At 44.4% G+C, this 20,658-nt stretch overlaps 1 protein-coding gene across 2 annotated transcripts in view; it reads left to right on the top strand.

Moving 5' to 3' along the window:
• Nucleotides 1-20,658, top strand: part of SNAP47 (synaptosome associated protein 47) — a 248,036-nt gene that overhangs the window by 91,383 nt on the left and 135,995 nt on the right. For both annotated transcript variants that reach the window (XM_069210977.1, XM_069210978.1), the window contains one exon: nucleotides 18,353-18,843. In XM_069210977.1, the coding sequence (XP_069067078.1) occupies nucleotides 18,353-18,843 (491 nt within the window). The remainder of the gene's footprint in view (nucleotides 1-18,352; nucleotides 18,844-20,658) is intronic.

Below are 20,658 nucleotides of genomic sequence, written 5' to 3' on the forward strand. Positions count from 1 at the left end.
AAAAGCTTTTGTATTAATGTTACAATCTTTATATTAAAGAATGTATCCATGTATTATTTTGTGATTGTGTATGCTTTATATATTTAATTCACAATTTAATGGAAGAAGTTTTCTCCCCACAATCACAAAAGTAGTTTTTGTCACTTGTGTCAGTAGGGTAATCTGACTTGGTGGGTGAGAGCGCAGGGTCAGTTTCCTGGTTTGAGCTGTGTGTGAGCAACGAGCTCCCGTACACCTTCTATCGGACTTACGAAGGTCCTTCCAACCTTCTGCGTGCCCGTGATGTACTTGCCTTATACTCTTGGACGATACCACATCTATATACATTTATCTGCGGATCGACACACAGGATCGGACTCCCTCTTTCCACCTTTTAAAGCAACACAGTTCCCCAGGTGCCACCGTAACTCGCCTTCTTTGGATTTTCCATCATTATACTACAATTTGAGCCTTGATGAAGTCACTGTTGTGACGAAACACGTGTTGGCTGTGCCTGTTTGACTGTATTTCTGGATTTACGAAAATTAATCCTAATAAACGACCTTCTGGAACACCAAGAAGAAATGCGAACAATTTATTAACAAAGCTGCTGCACGCAAGCTTTCACCTATACTTTTTTAATCTGTACATTGTTGAGTGCTGTGGTTGTATTTGTTCCCCATATTAACACGCTTACTTTATATTGATTGCATTTTAGAGGCATATTTGTTAAAAAATTATATCAGTTGATTATTTAAAGAAGATGTTTATTAAATATATTTGTGCTTGGGAGATAGTTATTGGTGAATGCGCAATACTTCGCACACCACGTCTCAACAAGGACTAGATTCTCCTGATGTTCATCAAGGGAGGTTTATTGAGAAAATTGTCAGAACATTTTTACAACATGAGATGCTTCACTGGGTATGTGAGACTGTTACCCAAATGATGAGTAGGAAGAGCTCTAATAGAGAGTCAGAAAATGAGAGGTTTGATCTCTGAGACAGAGCATGATACCGAAAACAAGATGGTTAAAAGGAGGGCAAAAGCCAAGCACCTACAGATAGGGTCCTTACCAACTAAATTGTTGAGAGGTCAAAGTACCTCAATTGTGCCGCAAACAAGAAGGGAGGTCAAAGCACATCAAAAAGAGTGGTGTCATTTGTGGCATAGAAGAGAGAGGTATCTGAGGTGGCACAATTGATTGGGTGACCCTAGCAGCACGCAACTATTGGAGACTCAATATGTTGAGTTTAACGACCTACTCGATTGATGAGGGAGATGTCTATGATGAATAAGTATTTGATTTTGATCAAGAGGATATTGATTGGGGTGATCTCTTCAATGACCCCTTTTGCTCTAAAAACATCATTAAAAAAAACCTGGGGAAGCAATGTTATCTCCCAACAACATTAAGCACTCCCAGGAGTGCAGAGTGGTGGCCTCTTGAGCATGTAAACGACTTTATCAAGAGATGGTTCAGAAATCCCTTAGAAAAGGAAGTATGCAATATACTCAAGGCGAAATGCTCAAAACTGGTTATCCATGAAAAAGTCTATCTTACGGTGAACCTAAATCCTTTTCAAATTGGGTAGAGATCCCAGAAAGGGACTAGAGAGATCCCTAAAGCTTTGTCAGGATCACCTGTTAGATGTTGTTGGACCACATGCCAGGATAATAAACATTTCCGAAGACGTTATATTAAAGGTTTTCATATAGATTTAAATCTTCTCTGAGGCTGGAGCCAGTGTGTAATGGTTCTCCTAGGAAATTCCAATGCCTGCTTGAATGCGGAGAGATGCAAAGCAATGCCTGCTTGAATGCAAAGAGATGTTGAAAATTAGGCCCAAACTGGGAGATTTAGCAGAAAAGGAGCCCTCAGAGAACACAAAGGGGCTACTCTTTGGAGAAAATATTATAAGGACTTTAGGTAAATATGTTGCTACGTTCACTGCTCCCAATAAAGCCCAGTCCAATATGCGTAGAATTTTCAGCCAAGGAGTTTTCGGACGACCCAGTAGAAAGGGACTCTCTACTGGCCAGGATATCTAAAGGTCCCAGTTGAATAACTTCAGACAAAGAAGAGGCTTTAGTAGAGGCTACCAAGGTAGAACGCCTTCCAGCTTCTACCCCAGAGAGGGCGACTAAAGGAAGCAGGTTTCGTGGGCAAAGTTCATCTGATTTTTAGGGTGAGTACAATAATATCTCAATTTTCTTCTTCCCAGGGAAGAGTAGGGGTCTACTCAAACTCTTTTCTCGCGTTTGAGAGTCTATGACTCAAGATCCTTGGGTCCTACAAACAGTTGAGGGTTTCAGAATAGATTTCTTAGAAAAACCCTTTTAATCTGTCATTCCAAGAGAATTAACCCAGAGGATGAATCAGCGAGAAATTGTAGAGAAAGAAATGTAACCCATGTTAGCAAAAGGGGCAATTACAGAAGTAAAGAAAGACAAGAAAGTCTTTGTAGGTAACCTTTTCCTAGTGGAGAGAAAGACAAAGGTTGGAGACCGGTAATAAACCTAAGGGACTTAAACCGCTTCTAGGTGTACATGCACTTCAAAATGGAAGGGATTTAGGGCCAGATGTATCATGCATTTTTGCAATGGCAAACAGCCCAATGGGCTGTTTGCCACCGCAAAAATGCATTTTGGTATGTATGAATTCCAATTTGTGCTTCGGTAACTTGTTAGCAAATCGCAAATTGGAATTTCGACTACCTACCAATTCGATATCGGTAAGGGACGTGGCAAGGGCGTACCTTTGTAATACCGAATCGCAGAGGTTTTGTGACCCAAATGCGGTTGTAAAACATTTGCATTTTACAACCTACTTCAAGTAGGTGTTAACCCATTTGCCAACCGAAGAGGTCCCCAAGGGACCCCCTTTCCCTTTGTGAATGCATGCAAAAACATTTTTTTTGAGAACCACGTTTTTATTATTTTCAGTAAGTATGAAAACAGTGCAAACACAATTAAGCTCCAACAGCTACAATAATGTGAGTACAAGGCATAGGACACAGTCCGTTGCTGGACAACCAGCGCTTGGCAGTACATTACAACAAAACACCATGAAGGCCCACCATTTCCCCCATATTTTGTCATGTTTTTCCAGACACCCTCGAGCCTCATAGATTGTTTTTTCCTGACATGCACACCAATCCACCCCCACCCTCCATCCCGCCAGCAAAGGAGCCCCGGGAAGCTTCCATCCCGAGCAATATCTCTCTTGGCAATCAGGCATGCAACACCTACAAATGTCCAGTCGGCCCTTGTGCCCCCTAATTCTTCCAAAAGCCCCAGCAGTGCAACCTTGGAGCTTAAATCTATAGGATGCCCCAGGACTTCCACCTGTTCCTTACCAACCCCCTCCCAAAAGGGTCGTATTCGGGGACAATTCCAAGTCATATGGAGGGAATCTCCCCCCCCCCCCAGGAGACCACACTTAACACATGCCGCCCCCGCTCAGCCCCTGTCCTCGACATTATTGAGGGGGACAGATAAGATGTGTGGAGGTAGTTGAACTGCACCATTCGCAGCCTAGCCGATATGGCTAACTCACGGGGACCAATGATGCCTCCCACCAATCGTCCTCGTCTAATTCCCCCACCCAGTGTGCCCATCTTTGGCGTTGATGGTCTAACCCATCCGTGGCATTTGTGAGCAGCGATTTGTAAATTTGTGACACTGCTTTCTTCCCTAGGCTGCCAGTTAACAATTTGGCCTCAAGCAGGTTGTAGTCTGGGAGCTGGGTGTGTGTTGAAACATGGGCACCCAGGGTGTGGCACAGCTGCAGATATCGGAAGAACTGCGTCTGTTGCAGCCCATAGTGTTCTCTCATGTCCTGGAATGACATAAGATTATCTCCTATATATACATCACCTAAGTATGTAACCCCTATTAAGTCCCACTGTTGAAAGCCCTTTTGTGCAGTGAGTTGATACAGCCAGTCTCCGTGTCACAGTGGGGTCATTCGAGTAAGACGTTGGTCCCATTTTATAAGTTTCAGGGCCGCATCCAACAATTGACCGCCACTTGGTTGCAAGACGCAGTCTGGACAGAAACCCTGCTGTCATAACGCATATCCAATAGGCCTCCAAAGCCCGCCTCCCAGATCTCAAGTCAATACGCCGGGTCATCCCAATCCCCGTAAACCAATCATTTATGGGCACCACCTAGGCAGCTAAATAGTAAGTATATCAATCTGGGACACCCACGCCCCCTTCATATGGGGACTTCCGCACGGTATGAAAAGCCACCTTGTGCCGCCCTCCGTTCCAAATTAAATTGGTAAAATTTAGATGTGACAGTGCGGAACCACACCTTTGGTATTTGGTAAGGGTAGTTCTCAAGAGCGTACAGGTATCGAGGTAGCCACATCATTTTAAGGAGGGCAGTGCACCCCAAGGGGTTGAGAGGGAGATCTTTCCAATGCTGCAGGTCCCTGTCCAGACGGGCCAAAAAGTTCCCAAAGTTTAGCACCCACGCTAAGTTAGGCAGAAGGGAAACGTGGACTCCCAGGTATTTAAATACGTTACTCTGCACGGGGACCTGGGGGCAACACAATCGATCCTCTGCATCCCCCGACCTCCACCAAGGCAGACTTTCAGGCATTGACACAGAGCCCAGACACCTCCCCAAATCGTTCCAGCATTTCCACGCATCTGGGTCCTGATGCAGGTGGATCACTAAGAAACACCAGCACATCGCCCTCATACAGTGCCACTCTGTCCACGATTCCCTCTCCTCATCTCCAGCTGCACATCAGGGGATCGTTCCGCAGTGCAAACACGCCAGAGACTGAATCGCCAATGCGAAGAGCAGTGGGGACAGGGGGCAACCATGCTGCGTTTCCCGACGAATTGGAAATGTCTGGGAGAGCACCCCATTCACCTGAACCTGGGCCGTGGGGTGTTGATACAGGAGACGGATCTTCCGGCGGAACAAGGGTCCCAACCCCATGCACGCCAGGATGACCTCCATGTATTCCCAAGAGACTGTATTGAATGCTTTACAAACATCTATGAGGCAAAGGGCCAGGGGGCTACTGCCGCAGGACTCATGGGATAAGGCCACTCAAACTTGCCGGATACAGTGACGCGTGCTCCTGCCGGCCATGATGCCACAATGGTCCGGATGAATGACATGGGGCACCGTATTCGTGAGACGCAGAGCCAACGCCTTAGCGTATACCTTCATATCAGCGTTGATAAGGGGGATTGTCTGCTATGACGCACACTGGTCTTGAACCTGCCCCTCCATGGGTAGGACCACAGTTGTGGCGCAATCAAGTTCAGGGGGAAAAGCCCCCGTTGCCTGGGACGCATCGTAAAGATTCAGGAGATAAGATACCAACGATCAGCAGAACTTTTTGTAATACTTGATTGGGTAGCCGCCAGGCCCCGCAGTTCTACCCCCATTAAGCTCTAAGATGGCGGCATCCACCTCTTCCGCTGTTAGCGGCCGGTCCAGGTCCTGGGCAAGGGTATATGAGATTGTTGGTACCTGGAGGTCCCAGACCAGAGAATCCTTCTCCACCAGGCGCAGGAGGGGATCCTTGGAATACAGTTCTTGGTAATAAGCTGCGAAGTCTTGAGCAATTGCGTCTAACTCAACTTGGGTGTTCCCCTCTCCATCTCTTATAGCAGGCACCACTCTGGCAACTGCCCCATGTGTTGCCAACCAGTAGGGCAGTTTACCTGACTTATCGCCCATCTTGTACTCTCTGCTAGTCAATGCCTGCCAGCATTGTTTGGCCTCATCAAGAGATATTTGACGTAGTTCAGACTGCGCCAGGACCAGTTGGCATTGCACCGTTCATGCATCGCAAAAAAAGATTTTAAGAGCAGACAGTGGTGCCACTTTTCATTTTTCTTTGTTAAACACATCCCATTTTCCTTTAAGGAAAACGGGCTGCATCAAAAAAAAAAAGGATTGTTTTATTTAAAAGCAATCACAGACATGTTGGTCTGCTGAGCCCGGCAGGCCACCATCCCTGTGATTATAGCCATTTACAATGGGTCGTAAATTGTGATCTACCTGATGAATATTAATGAGCTAGGTCGATTAGCGAGCCATTGGGAATCGCTAAATTAAACTCCTGGATTTTCATACATTCAAATAGTGATTACATAATTGAGTTTTGCAGGTAATCGCTATTTCGAAAAATGATACATCTGGCCCTTGGTGTTGAAGGCTAGTAAAGTTGTATCTGAAGGACGCCTACTTTACTATTCCCATGGCCAACAAATATTAACCTTACCTTCAATTCTTTTACCAATTCCGTTGACTCCCTTTCGGCCTTTCCTCTGCACCTTGGTGTTTCACCAAGATAATGAGGGTAGTATCTTCCTATCTCAGAGAGCGGGGAGTCTGAATGAATGGTTTATGTAGACAACATCCTAATCATGTCTCAGTGCCAGTCACAAATTCTGAAAGACTTGAATATAGTCATGTCTATTTTGGAAAGTTTGGGTTTTATAGTATACAAGAAAAAGTCAATTCTTACCCCCCTCTTGCTCACTAGAATGCCTAGGTTTCACAATAAATATGATGAATATGGTTCTACTCCTTCATCTAAAGAAGATACCTAAGATTCAGAGGGCGATAAGACACGTCTTCAAACAAGATTCTCTTACACTGAGGGAACTAGTTACACTTTTAGGTTTCTTGTCTTCTTCTGTTCAGGCTATATTTCCAGGCCCTTTACACTATCATGCCCTGCAGAGGATAAAAGTGAGAGCTCTTCGAGGAGGTGTATGGTATGAAGACAGAGTATCTTTAGATCACGTTTGGGTTCATTCTTGGGTGTACAGGAAACTGATGGATTGTGGTCACACACAGAGAAGTTACATCATATAAACCTTTTGGAATTGACAGCAAGTTTTCATACCATAATGAGTTTCAGTCATTACTTACAAGGCAGGGCAGCTTGTTTAAAAATGGACGGTGTTTCTGCAATAGCATTTATAAATTGTTTAGGAGGTACTAGATCGCAAGATCTGGCCGATTTAGCCAAGAAGCTTTGGTTTTATTGTCTAGAGGACAAAATCAGCTTGAGGGAAGAGTATTTACCTGGTAAGGCAAATGTTTCTGCGGACTGAAACTCAAGGTTTCCGGGGGACTACAGCAATTGGAAGTTGAATGTGGAGTGCTTCAGGGGACTAGTCCAAGGCTAGGGTCCACTTGAAATAGATTTATTTGCAAGTAGACCGATGTTTCAACCAAAGAAGTACTACATTTGGATGCCAGACCTGGGAGCTCTAGCGGTGAACACTTTTCTCTGCAATTGGAAAGAAGCAAATGTATATGTGTTCCCTCATTTTGCAAAGATTCAGAGTGTCCTCCTGAAAAAGAGGGAAGAGAGAAGCTCCCTTGTTCTGATAACTCAGTTTTAGACCTCACAGGCATGGTTCTCAATGACCCTGGAACTAGCTTGGGATGTTCCATTTTTTATTCTAGCTTCGAAAGGGCTTCTGGGTGACATAAATAGAGAGGAACATCCTCTGGTCCAGACATGGACTTTGAACCTTCTTGCATGGAAAGTGTCCAGCGATCTTCAGAGATGTCAGGCCTTTCAGGAAGAGCTCCTACAGGAATCCTGGGCCCCTGGGAACCTGGTACAGGCATAGAGGGATTTGAAGATCCTGGGTACGCTGGTGCATGGAAAGGAACTAGGATCCCGTGGAGGTCACTGTAGTTGAGTATTGTTAATTTCCTAGTAGAACGGTACAAAAAGGGTTTAAGTTATAGGACTATTACAGTTCTGCAATATCTGCGTGCCATGGTTTGATTAATGCAGGAGCATTGGAAAAATCATTATTATGGCCAGTACTTAAGAGCATTAGGTTGAGAAGACCACCTAGACCTAGATATCAGAATCTAATGGATGTTAATTTTACTCTCAATTCGGTTTCCACTTTGCTGGGTAATCAGTACTTTGAACCAAAAAGACTTACTATGAAGCTTGTTTCACTACTTTGACTGATCTTTTGTCATAGGGTTTCTGATGTTAAGGCATTAGAGGAAAGTACCAGACTTAACAACCCATTTGGAGTTAAATTTGAAATTACTAAAAGAACTAACACCATGTCTGATACCATATTTCATCCTAGATATAATTCATGCAAGACATTGTGTGTTGTAGATTGCACGAGAGAATATGATTACTGTAAGAAGGAATTTCACCCTGATGGTGTAAAACAGTTATTGAATTCTTTTGTAAAACCTTTCAAAGCAGTGACAGCAGGAACGATTGCCAGGTGGGTGAAGTGTGCTATAAACAAAGCAGACATTGAACTAAATAAATTTGTGGCACATTCCGGGAGATGTGCCTTTGGCTAGTCAAACCCTCTGAAGAGGTGGTAGATTGGAGGACATTATGAAAGCAGGTCATTTGTTAAATGCCTCCACATTTGCTAAACATTATTGTAAACCTATTGAACACATGTCTAATATGGTACCAGAGAGCGCTACTAACATGCATAATGGTGGTCTCCGGTCTTGTAATGAAATGGCAATTTTCACAATTACATGCTAAGAGAATCTGATTTTCATTAAAGACACGGAAGCTAACATTATCCCTCCCTCACCTTCCCCTGTGGATGGCTTCATGTAACATAAAAAAACAACAAAATGAGAGGGAAATAATGTGTTTTTCACGACAATGGTTTATTACAGTTTTTTAAAGAAATATGTATTGAATATAATGCTTTGTCGCTCGTCTATTTTGTCAATTCTCAGTGCAGCATCTGTAAAAATATTTTTATTTTCAGATAATATGCAGTAATTCAGTCTATTATAATGGCTATTATCACTTTATTAAAGTGGTAATAGGCAGGGAAATGTATTTAAATTTTTGTATGAATTTTTAAAAAGGTTTTCAGAGCACTGCAGTAGTAATAACATTTAAATACTACCACAGTACTCCATATACTTTTTGGGAAAGAATTTGATATATCAAAATTGAAAATACACTGAAATATAGTGTACTGTAGTATGTTTTTATTTGTTATTGTTATTGTTTTTATTTGTTTACATATTTGCTTTTTAAGTACTGCAGTACTTCCACCATAACTTTTTTAAACATCTATAGAAAAATATAATTAATTTTACCTACGTATTACCACTTTAATAAAGTGAATTTATATTAAGAAAACAGAGACATTCACTGAACAAAACAAAGGTTAAAGTGACGTTATAGTTCAGAAATAAAATAATATTTTACTTTGCAGTAAAATAAAACCTTAGCAATGCACTGAAAAGAAGAAGGTTAGTGGAACAATATAGTTAGGTGGAAATGGCTGTTATAAGAGAACATTTTAAAGTAACAAAACCTCTGAAATTCACCAGTTTTAGTTATCTCAAGTAACTATAACTGGTGCCGTAAAGTAATTATAACTTGCGCCACTGCCGTGCACCGCTAATTACCTCCCATATTACAACACTCATGAAATGTCATTGATTACATTGATAACATTACTGCAACATCAGAAATTATATCTTTGATTTTTTTTTTTTTTCCATTTTGTTTTATTGGTTTTTGTAACAAAAACAGACACAAACAACATCTTGTTAGTTCTGCCTCCCCTACTCCCCCCCTTTCTGTATCTGCTCTCCATCCTGTATCCCCCAGGATAACTCTTTCGGGACTTCCTGTGTGGACAGTGTGGGTTCAGATGCAATGTTCCCCAAGTTCGATTCTGTCTGTGCTCTTCTTCGTGGTCGGACTCACTAGAAGATGAGGTTAGGTTCCACACTCTGGTGTGTGGCTCTTTCAAACAGTCTAGGTAATGGTCCCATTTTCTTGCAGTCTCTGTTGGGCTGCAGCCCCTTGCTGCCTCCAGGTGTAAGGCCTGTCCCTCTACTTCAGCCCATCTTATTAGTGTATCCCTCCATCTATTTAAGTGTGATCCCCTTGGGTCCTTCCAGTTTAGTGTGTTTTCTCTCTTTGCTAATATCAGTGCCAGGTCAATATATTTATTTGTGATATTTTTAACACCAGGGCGGGGGTAATCCTCCCAGGAGGGCCGTCAGTGGGGAGACAGGCAACCTCCGTTCTGTTACCTCAACAATGTTTTGGAACACTCCCTGCCAATAATGCCTAATCTTTGAGCACCCCCACAGCCATATGTGTGAGGCCTGCTTCCTGTTTCATGCAGCCGGGACACCGACTATCCACATTTTCAAATATCTTGGCTAATTCTTTATGCGTGAGGGATGCCCTATGGAATATGTAAAAATTAAACAGCTTGAAGCAAGCAGTTCTAGATACTGTATATCTATGTGCTGAAATTCTGGACCACTGTTGTTCATCTATGGGTGCCTCTATGTCCGCCTCCCATGCTAAACGTAGAGTATCCAACGGGAGTAGCATGTCCTTCCTTAATGCTTTATATAAGATAGATACGGTTTTCCACTTTCCGTTAATCGTGCAAATAGCCTGACATCCAGTGTGTGTGGGTGGTTCTGACTGCCCCTGTTTCCAATGACGTTGTATAAGGGGTATCAGTGATCTGTGTAAAAGATACAGCCCTGAGGGGACCTCGAATTGTTCTACTAGAGTTTCAAAAGGTGGCAGTTCCCCGTTGCTAAACAGAACCCCCATTTTGGAGATGTTGTGCTCCGCAAGTCTCGATATTCCCGACTGGGCCAGGTGGATCAGCGTGGGCATGTGGGGCAGAAGATGCGTGGCCAGGATCCAACTCAGTATTTTATATTCCATGTTTAACATGGACAAGGAGCAGTACAAATGCACATCTGTTGTGAGGAAATTACTTCCTCCAACGCCCGATGAGATGCCTCCCCCAGTTGGGAGAGCTGAAGTTCCTCCAAGCTCCGCAATTGGGTGGGGGGGTATGTCCTCCCCTGGGGAAGTATATAGTGAGGAATAATAGTTAGCAGATCTGTCATTGATTTCCCCCTGCCTAAACAGCCGGACCCCTCTGTCGTCCTTAATCTCCATCATTAAAGAGTGTTGTCGGGGTGGGGCAGAGAGCCAGGCTAATAGAACCTGCTTTGTCCCCCTCTGTGTGTCGTCAGGTCATATAGTTTTTATACTCAAAACATTGTAATCTTTCTATCACTACTGCAACCTTTTCCTTAGCCTCTGTAATCAGCAGGGACATTTCCAGGGCGCCAGGTCTCTTCCGTTCCAGTTCTCTGAGTTTTTCTTCATTTTCCCCTAATCTCTCTCTCTCTCTCCAGCTTCTTTTTGACCACCGTCACCCCTGCCATGCACTGGCCTCTGATGACTGTCTTGAATGCCTCCCATTTGATTGCACAGGACGATGTAGTTCCCCGATTGTGCTCAAAGTAAGATCTAATTGTGTCGCCAATCGACTGTTGGAAGGCGCCACCTTCAAGCGCTTCCACTCTTTGTCGCCAGTCCGGTATGCGGGGACGCCTCCTGTGCCAAGCTAGTGTGAGCAATAAAGGGTTATGGTCTGCCGCTAGGGCCATACTGTTAACTTCAGGTGATGCCCAGAAGAAGTCAAGTCGGACATGCAGGTCGTGCATGCTCAAATAAAAGGAGTAGTCCCGCTCTTTGAGGTATAAGTGTCTCCATCAATCCGTGAAGCCCCAGTGTTGTTGCCAGTCTGTGAATGCCTTGGCCGACCAGTGTGGAGGAACCCTGTAACGGGGAGTGTGATCTATCAAGCTCCATTTTGGAGACACAATTAAAAACGCAGCCAATGATATTTGCCTGTGTGAGTTGTGGCAATAGTGATGTCAGGAAGGAGCTCTGCTCCTGATTGGGTGCGTAGATCCCCCCTATAGTAATATCTCTTCCTTCTAATCTCCCAGATACCAGGACACAGCAGCCCTCTTTGTCTATTATTTAATTTGTTTTTTTTAAAGAAACCCCTGGCCAAATCCACAGGAGGACCCCTCTGGCGTAATCCACAGGAGGACCCCGCTGGCGTATGCCGAATAGGTCAGAGCATATAGCTGTCCACGCCATCTTTTGGCTATAGCTTTGACCTCAGGGCCTGTAAGATGTGTTTCCTGGGTGACGGCAATATGTATCCCCTGCCTCTTAAGTTGAGAGTGGACCTTATATCTCTTAGTTATGCTATTTAATCACCTGACATTCCAAGTCATGTCCCATGAAGTGTTTCTATGTGAAGAAACTTTGTCATCTCGCCCCTGTGCCCCATCTCTGGACGCCCGCAAGAAGGTGCCCTTTTGTTTCAGTGGATGTAGTTGAACAGATATGTCCCTAGTGTTCTAAACAGTATTGAAACAAAACAAACACCCCAACAATCCAACTTCCTCCTCCCAGGAACGGCATCCCATCTGTCCCCGTCCAAACTGTCAATAACTGTGTCAACATAACAAGTGGGGGTTTAATGCAAGAAACCAAGAGCAGATTCTGCCCAGCGTGCTGCCTGCCATCTATTGTTCCAGGATAGGTCTCTGCTTCCCGGCTGTAGTGCAAGGCATATATATATATTTTTTTTAAATCTGTTTATTAAACTTGATATAAAACATGGCACAAAAATATCAGTACTTTACATATGATTTGGTGGGAAAACACCCATCCACTCTCCAAATGCTTTTCTGAGCGTTTGTACATTTCTTTGCACATCACTGCTGTATTTTAGTGTACTGGCTTTCCTTAAACATTATATAACTAGTAACACTTGACATGGAAATATGTTATTCTTAAATATATATGTTGGCGTCAATTATTATAGTTGAAGCATATAATTGTACAGGCTCTAAAGGGCTACATTTCCGTATATGCGCTTTGGTATGAGGGTATAGCAGTATCATGGAGCGGCTGATGAGTAGGTATAATATGGGCAAGGCCCAGTGGTACAATATCTTGGGGTTTTTAGGGCAAACTCAATTCTTATGAATAATTTTAGTAATAGCGTATCTTAAGAATTTTGAAGGGGCTGACTCATGGTGGGTATTTGTCATCTCTGGATTCAATTCTGGCTACAAAGAGGTCCCAGCTTTCAGTCTCGCTCTGTATCTGGCCTCTGTGTTGTAGTTGCCTCAGGGTTTGAGATTCCGCCAATGTGTAGTCGTGTAGGTCTCGAAGCCAGAGAGAGTAGCGAGGGGCATTTGGGGCCTTCCAATGTGTAGCTATCAGGCGTTTATATGTCACGAATGCTAAGTCTACAAACTTGTGAGTGTGTTTATAGTTTTTTGTGCAGTGTCGTATATTAAGCAGGCAGGATTCCGGAGTAGGGGTAAGCGGCTGGTCTATCAGGTCTGCAGTTGTAGCAACTATTTGGTTCCAGCCAGAGTTGATCGTATGACATTCCCAAACCATATGGTAAAAAGTTGCTGCTGGGGTAGCGCATCTTGGACATATGGAGTTAGCTCCTGGGTATATTTTATGAATACGGGCAGGGGAAAGATATGCATGATGCACGTAATTAAATTGCGTATATCTTAGTCTGAAGTTGCGAGATACGGACTTGATCGATGTGAGGGCTGTGTCCCAGGTTTTTTGTGCAATTAGTGCAGAAAGGGCAGAATCCCAGCGATGCTTGACATTGGGTTAGAGCTTTGCAGCTACTTGTTAGGAGTATTTTATATAATTTGGTAACGACGCGTTTTGCTTCCCCCATTGAGAGTATTGTAGTAAGTATGAGGGATTCGTTTGGCTCATTATATCCGCAGCCCCATATGTTACGTAGGAGATTAGTTATGGCATTGAATGTCAAAAAGGCACGTGGCTGCATTATCTCCGTAGCCACCAGTTCTGTAAACTTGATTGCTCTGGAGTCCTTATATAGGTCTCCTGTGTTCAGAGTATTAACCGCCCGTACATCATGATGAAAGGATAGTGCGTGAATGCCCGGCAGCTGTAGTACTGGGATTAGGGGAGAGTAGGGGAGGGGCTGCCTTTTACCTTGTATGTATCTCTTCCAGCAGTGTCTAGCCGAATCTAGCAGGGGAGTATTATGTAGTAGGTGAGGGAGCCCTGTTAATAACCATGTCAGTATCGTTGTTGGGGTTATATAAGCCTCTATTGCTGCAGACTCTGTATTGGACGGCTCGTTGAGCCATTTAGTGACCCATTGAAGTTGGGTTGCTGCATAGTATAGCTCCAAGTTCGGCATGCCCAAACCCCCCTCCTCTTGTGGATATTGTGTGGTGGTTAGGGCTACTCTGCATCTGTCTCTGCCCCATAGCAGGTCAGTCAATAGGGAATGTACTTTGTGGAAAAACGAGCGTGGTAAAGATATCGGAAGTGCAGAGAAATATTATAAGAATCTTGGTAATATTAGCATTTTAACTATTGCTATCCGGCCCATAGGCGATAAGGGCAAGGAGCTCCAAAATGTCAAGGAACCACAGGTGGAGCGAAGCAGCCTGTCTAGGTTACCTTCTTTTAGGTCTGACATAGAATGATATACTTGAACACCCAAATATTTGAAGGTTTGATGCGACCATGGTAGTTAATGCATGGGGAGGGATGCTCGACGTTCGGGGGGCAAGCAAATAAGAGGAAAGATACAGGATTTAGACCTAGTGCAAGGCATATTGATGTGCAACGCTGTTCATTTAGCCGCCCTCTCCGACCGCTGTGAAAGACTGCATACAGTCTGTCATTCTAGGGGTTTTAGTCCAGGGTCGCTTCAGTCCAAGGAGTCGTCTATAGCAGCGGGTTATGTTTTCCCACCCTCCTGGCAAGGATAGATTCATCCGTATGGTAGGAGTCAGTCCTATGCTGTATTATTTCATCTGAAGTCCCCGGAGTCACCTTTGGTAAAGTGTCTGAGGGGTCCTGGGATGTAAAAGATGCACTACCAGATGTAGAGTCATGGTCAGAAAGGACTTCTGAGGGGTGCGACGATCTCAGTCCCTTTCTGTGAAGGGATGCCGCGATGTCCACTGCTTCCTGCATTTCCAGCAGTACCTCTGTGCATTGCGGCGCTGTGTTTGTCGTCGGCCGTCTGATTTTCTTTTGCGGTCTGATGCGTGGATTTCGTATTGTCTTTGCCATGGCTGGGTCCATTGAATCTAACCATTCCCATACCTGATGTGGTGAAGTGAAAAATAGAACTTCATTATTTGTGGCAATCTTTAGCTTGGCTGGAAATAGCATAGCATACTGGATTCCTCCCTCTCGGAGCTGTTTCTTGGCGTCAGTAAAGGAAGACTGTTTCTCTGAGTGTCTCTCACAAAATCCGGGAAGATCATTATGTGGTGGTCCCCTGTCTTAATCTCTCCTTTTAGTCTGGCCTGGGTGAGGATCTGATCCCTGTCTTTGAAGTGGAGCAGTTTGGCGACCACTGGCTGTGGTCTCGCACCTGGTGGCGGGGACCTGGCTGGCACCCTGTGGGCACGCTCAATCGCAAAGTATGGGGATAGTCCTTCAGGGGCCACTTCCTTGCATATCCATTGTTCCAAGAATGTTGTCATATTTGTCGTGCCCTCCTCCATGTTTTCTGGAAGACCGACTAGTCTCAGGTTACTTCTTCGTGCCCTTTTCTCTGTGTCTTCTGCTTGCGCCTTCAGGGTTTTAATACGAGACATTATTTCAGACATATTTTTGTTTAGCTGTTGACAATCCGGAGCAAGCTGTTCTAGAGACCTTTCATTCGTGGTGACTCTGTCCGTTAGATGGCGATGATCATCTCTGAGAAGGTTCAGGTCGATGGCTATCGTGTCTATTTTCGACTCCAGGGCCTCTTTGGACGCCGCTATGGCCTGAAGAAAGTTTCAAGAGTAATCTCTTGGGGCAGTTCCCGATTTATAGCTGCTTGGCCAACTTCAACCTCATCCACGAGAGGTCCCGCCGTGGCTCCCCTGTCCGTGCCATCTCGTTCTTTCATTTTGGCCGTTGTTCTGACCTCCTTGCCTCTGCAGTGTTCAAATGTTCTTTATGATGTTAGTTTGTGTTTTTGGGGGTTGTTCTTGTAGGGGTGGACGGGACATGGCCCCTTCAGATGCCACCAATGCACTTGTGTGCTTTGCTTTTCGCTATGGAGCGCCGCAACATAGGGCCACGTCTTTCGAGCCCGCCATCCGCCTCCCCAACTCTCTTTCTGCATTTATATTCCATGTGGGTCAGGGGGGCCGTGGTCAATGGCACCCGTGCTCTGCGGCAGTCCCTCACTGCCAGGGCGGGACCTCAGTCCTCTCCACAGGCAGCACCCTAGATTCCTCCCTTGCTTTGTGTGGGTCTCCTGCCCCCACCTCTCTCCAAATTCACCTGTTCTGAGGGGGAGGGCAGACTCTGTGCACTCTTCTCCTGATCGTAGCCCCCTCTGTGTCAGCTCCAATCGCAGGCCGCACCTGCAGCAGACACCAAGTCATCCGTCTGCTCCGCAATCACTGTTCCCTTCACCACTGGTATCCCAGCGCCTCCTCACCTGCTCCGGCAGCCGCTCTCATGGACCGCTGTCTGCCCCGTCACGACCGCCGGGAGGGGAGCTCCACCACTGCCACCATTGCTGCCTCGCTAGATCTCGAGGGGGCATTCCGCACTTAACCCCCGCGGCATGCTCGATGGCCACGCGTCCTGCGCCCAGCTCCAGGCTCCGCTTCAGGAGTTCTGCGTCTCGATCTTCTAGGACGCCATTTTGTGCCCCGGGTATCTGCTGTGTGCTGGATGCTCAGCCCATGCAGGGCACCACCAGCCCCCGCACTACTTCCTCATGGTGCACATTGGATCCGCTACACGATCCGGGACCCCAGTCCGGGTTCCGGTCAGCCGGGGGCACAGGATAACTGTAGATGTCTGGAGGAAGCCAGGAGCTCCGCTCAGAGTGTACTACTCCATCGGCCTCAAGCCACATCCTCCCCCTTCCCCCCCCCCCCCCAGAAATGACGTCTTTGATGACAACAATGAGCATGGCGGGGTCCAGAGTTATAGTTACTTTAAGACACAAGTTATAGTTACTGGATATTCGAGAACTGGTGAATTTCAGTGGTGTTAGTTTAAAACGTTATGTTTTAAGTGACATTTTCAACTTTTTACCGAGCTATAAAGTCCCTTTAACCTTTGGCCTAACCTTATACTTCATATCATTCTTTGTACAAAGGATAAAGAAAGCAGAGAACATGATAGTTGGGTTACAAAACATAGGGGATTTGATGGCACTTCATTAATGTACAGGGATGATGGTGTAGAAAGCCATCTCGTATTACTGCTGAAATCTGCGGGAGAAGAGCGTACTCCAGACATACAGGATATCCAGTTTACTCAGCACTGAGTCCTCTGTTTTAGTGGAAAACATTTCAAGTTTGACTTTACATTCCTCAGGAGCTTTGGAGGTACATACATTTCTTTTCATGCATGCAGGGACGTTCCCACACCAAAACAGATTTCGCTAAGTTCTGCACTCAGAGCAGCATCAATTCAGCTCCCTTAAACTTTCCTTCGTTCATGTGAAAGTTCCAGCCCACCAGTTTTTGTGCTAAGCATTAAATCTATAACAGTTTCATGGTCAAAGTTGTTTGTTTGTAAGATGTTAAAATGGCCCCCTGTGGCAGTATCACTGGACTGCTAGAAATTGATACGTTATTTTGCCAGTCCCATTGAAACTGCTCAGTTTAGACTTGAGTGGAGGCATTCAGTTTTTGTCTCTCCTCTAGTTCAAGCTACAGGCAGTGATAACAGTGTTAGAGTTACAGCAGTGCAAACCTAACCTTACATGAGTGTTGAAAGAGTCAGCAGATCCTTTCACTGAACAAAAGGAGCAATGTAATATTATTTTGTGCCATCCTGAAAAATACTGATGCCATCAACATGCTTCCCTACCACTCAGAGTATTTTCTTTGTAAGATTGTCACTTTCAGTGTTACCAAAATTCCCCTGTCTTGGTTACCTAAAAAAGGATTTAAAGCAAATATATTTGCATCCATAAAATGATGTCTCCATTAGAATTACCTAGATCAGTGGTTCCCAACCTGTGGTCCGGGGACCCCTGGGGGTCCGCAAAACCTCCTCAGGGGGTCCGCGACTGCTTAGATATTCAAAGATTAGGTCCCCAGCTTTCAGTAATGACTTAGTGGGGGGTCCCCGGACTCCAAGAACGAGTCAGTGGGGGTCCCCGGGTTCCAGTAATCATAAAGTAGGGGTCCACAGAAGTCAAAAGGTTGGGAACCACTGACCTAGATGACTGAAAAGCATTGCCTTCTATCTGCACTGGATTGTAAACGGACTGAGAAGTATTAATACTTATTTTACAGCCTTTTTTTCAGAACAGACATGTACTGTTTAGATTATTTCTGAGTTTCAGTAGGGTATGGCTTTCTACAGAAAGATAAGACACCAGGATCTCCATTGAAGTTCTAGACAGATGACTATTGACCAAGAATGAAAGAAAATCGCACTGTCTTTCTCTTAGTAATTAATGATATACAAATATAAATTTGCTAATTTTGTTTATTGTCCCTTCGTTAGGATGCTGACCGAACTTGAATCTCCTGCTTGGTGGCCATTTGGTGGCAAGTCTAGGAAAAGCTCTACAGGCTTGAAATCCAAACAGCTGTCTTCTTCTGAGTTCTCCAAGGCCCTTGGGAAAGAGGGCTTGATCCTAAAACTTCCAGTTGTATTCTCCAACAAAAAAGACACTAATCTTCAGCCAGGAAACCTTTCTGTTCTTGTTTCTTCCCTGGAAATCAATGACCCCAATGCCCATTTGGTGCACAGGTATGAACGGGAAGACATAGATGACATTAAAGTAGTTACACCATATGAAATCATTGTACGACAGAGGTTTATTGGGAAACCAGACATCACTTATCAGCTACTTTCAGCCAAGATGTTCGATGCTATCTCTGTATTGGAAGTTCAGTACAAAAAGAAGATTGAATTCTTAGAGGGTGCACTTGTATTTTCTCGGGGTAGTAAGTTTCCTGAGGCAGATACAGGTGGATCATTTTGGCAAACAGGTAAGAGAAAGGACTGATGTATTCATTCTTATTAAGGTTCATTCTAGTTGATGATGATATAAATTGTAGATAAATAGACTTCCAGATGAGATCGGTGCTTTGTTGGTCCAGATAAGATATATCCTGGGCGTTTTGATGCTGTATTATTGTGAATACTGAATGAGTTATCAGCCACAGTTCTATGTGTATTTGTAAATATTCACGGATGCACTTTTTCACCTATTCACGTTTTCACCGCGCCAGCACTTTGTAGGGGCATCTCAGCTTAAGAATGTTGTATTTATCTTGGACAATGTCAGTGGAATCTGTTCTTAATGTATATTTTTGCTAACAAGAAAGGATTTATATGCACCTCAAAAAAATAAATAAAATGCTTAAATAAATAGGAAATTGAAGGAAAAGTGTATTTATACAAGTAGTTTGGATGTACTCTGCCGTTTTTTTGCAGTGTGAGTAGCTGTGGATTTTCAGCCCTAGATCAGCCAGCACCTAGTGTAAGCTAAGGAACCTGCACATTTTTGAAAACTAGACACCCAGGGGAATCCAGGGTGGGGTGATTTTTTGTGGCTCACCTCAGGTTTTCTTACCTGGAATCCCAAACTTTGACTAAACAATACATTTTCCTCACATTTCAGTGATGGAACATTCTAGCATCTGTCGAGTGCCACAGATGTCCTACCACTTAGTATTCCTCCCAAGCATCCTGATAAAAATAGTACCTCACTTGTGTGAGTTGGCCTTGTGCCCACAACAGGAAAAGTCCCAAAATGCAACATAGACACATCACATTTTTCTGCAGAAACTGACCTTTTTTGCAGGGTGGATAGCTGTGAATTGTGTGCCTTAGCTCAGCGGGTACCTAGTGAAACCTAGCAAGCCTGTAAATTTTTTAATGCAAGACACCCTGGGGAATTCAGAGTGGGGTAACTTGTGTGGTGTGTGGTTTGCACTAGGTTTTCTTACCCAGAAGCACTTGTAAACCTCAAACCTTGACTAAAAAACACATTTTCCACAAATTTCTGTGATGGAAAGTTCTGGAATCTGTAGAAAGCCACAACGTTGGTACCACCTAGCATCCCCCCAAGTCTCCCAGTAGAAATGGTACCTCACTTTTGGGAGCAGCCCATTACTTGCGGGACCAGGCCTAGTACCTGTGACAGAAAAGGGCCCAAAACACAATGTGGAGACATCAACATTTCCTGTCACAAAAATGATCTGATTTAGCAATGACTGTAGTTGCATTTTTTTGGCCAGAGCTCCGCAGCCACCAAAATAAACCTACCAATGCCTGAAAACTAGACAACCAGAGGAATCCAGGGTACTGTGACTTGCGTAGATCCCACAAATTTTTCTCATCCACAATGCCCTGCAAACCTCAATGTGTGCCTAAAATTGTTCATTTTCCTTATATTTCTGTAATGTTTACATACGGAATCAGCAGGAATCCACAAAATTCTTACCACCCAGTGTTCTCCTACTTGTTTCAATTTACTTGTGTAGCTTGTCTTAGAGCCCTCGACAGACACGCATCAAACCAAGGTCAATGGGAGTCCCATGAGGTGACTCTCATTGACCCTGGTTTGATGTATGCCTGTTGGAGGCACTAAGCCCCCCATACAACCGGGTAGCGTTTTTATCAGAACAAGAGGGGTAATGCTGGGTGGTAGGAATTTTGTGGATCCCTGTCATTTTCAGAAGTTTATTTCTCAGAAATGCAAGGGCATTATGTGGTTTTAGTGAAGATTTGAGATTTTCATGGGATTGTGGGTAATAAAATGTTATAGCATCTACTCAAGGCACACCATCCTGGATTCC

Source organism: Pleurodeles waltl, chromosome 10 (genome assembly GCF_031143425.1).
Source record: "Pleurodeles waltl isolate 20211129_DDA chromosome 10, aPleWal1.hap1.20221129, whole genome shotgun sequence".
Taxonomy (NCBI): domain Eukaryota; kingdom Metazoa; phylum Chordata; class Amphibia; order Caudata; family Salamandridae; genus Pleurodeles; species Pleurodeles waltl.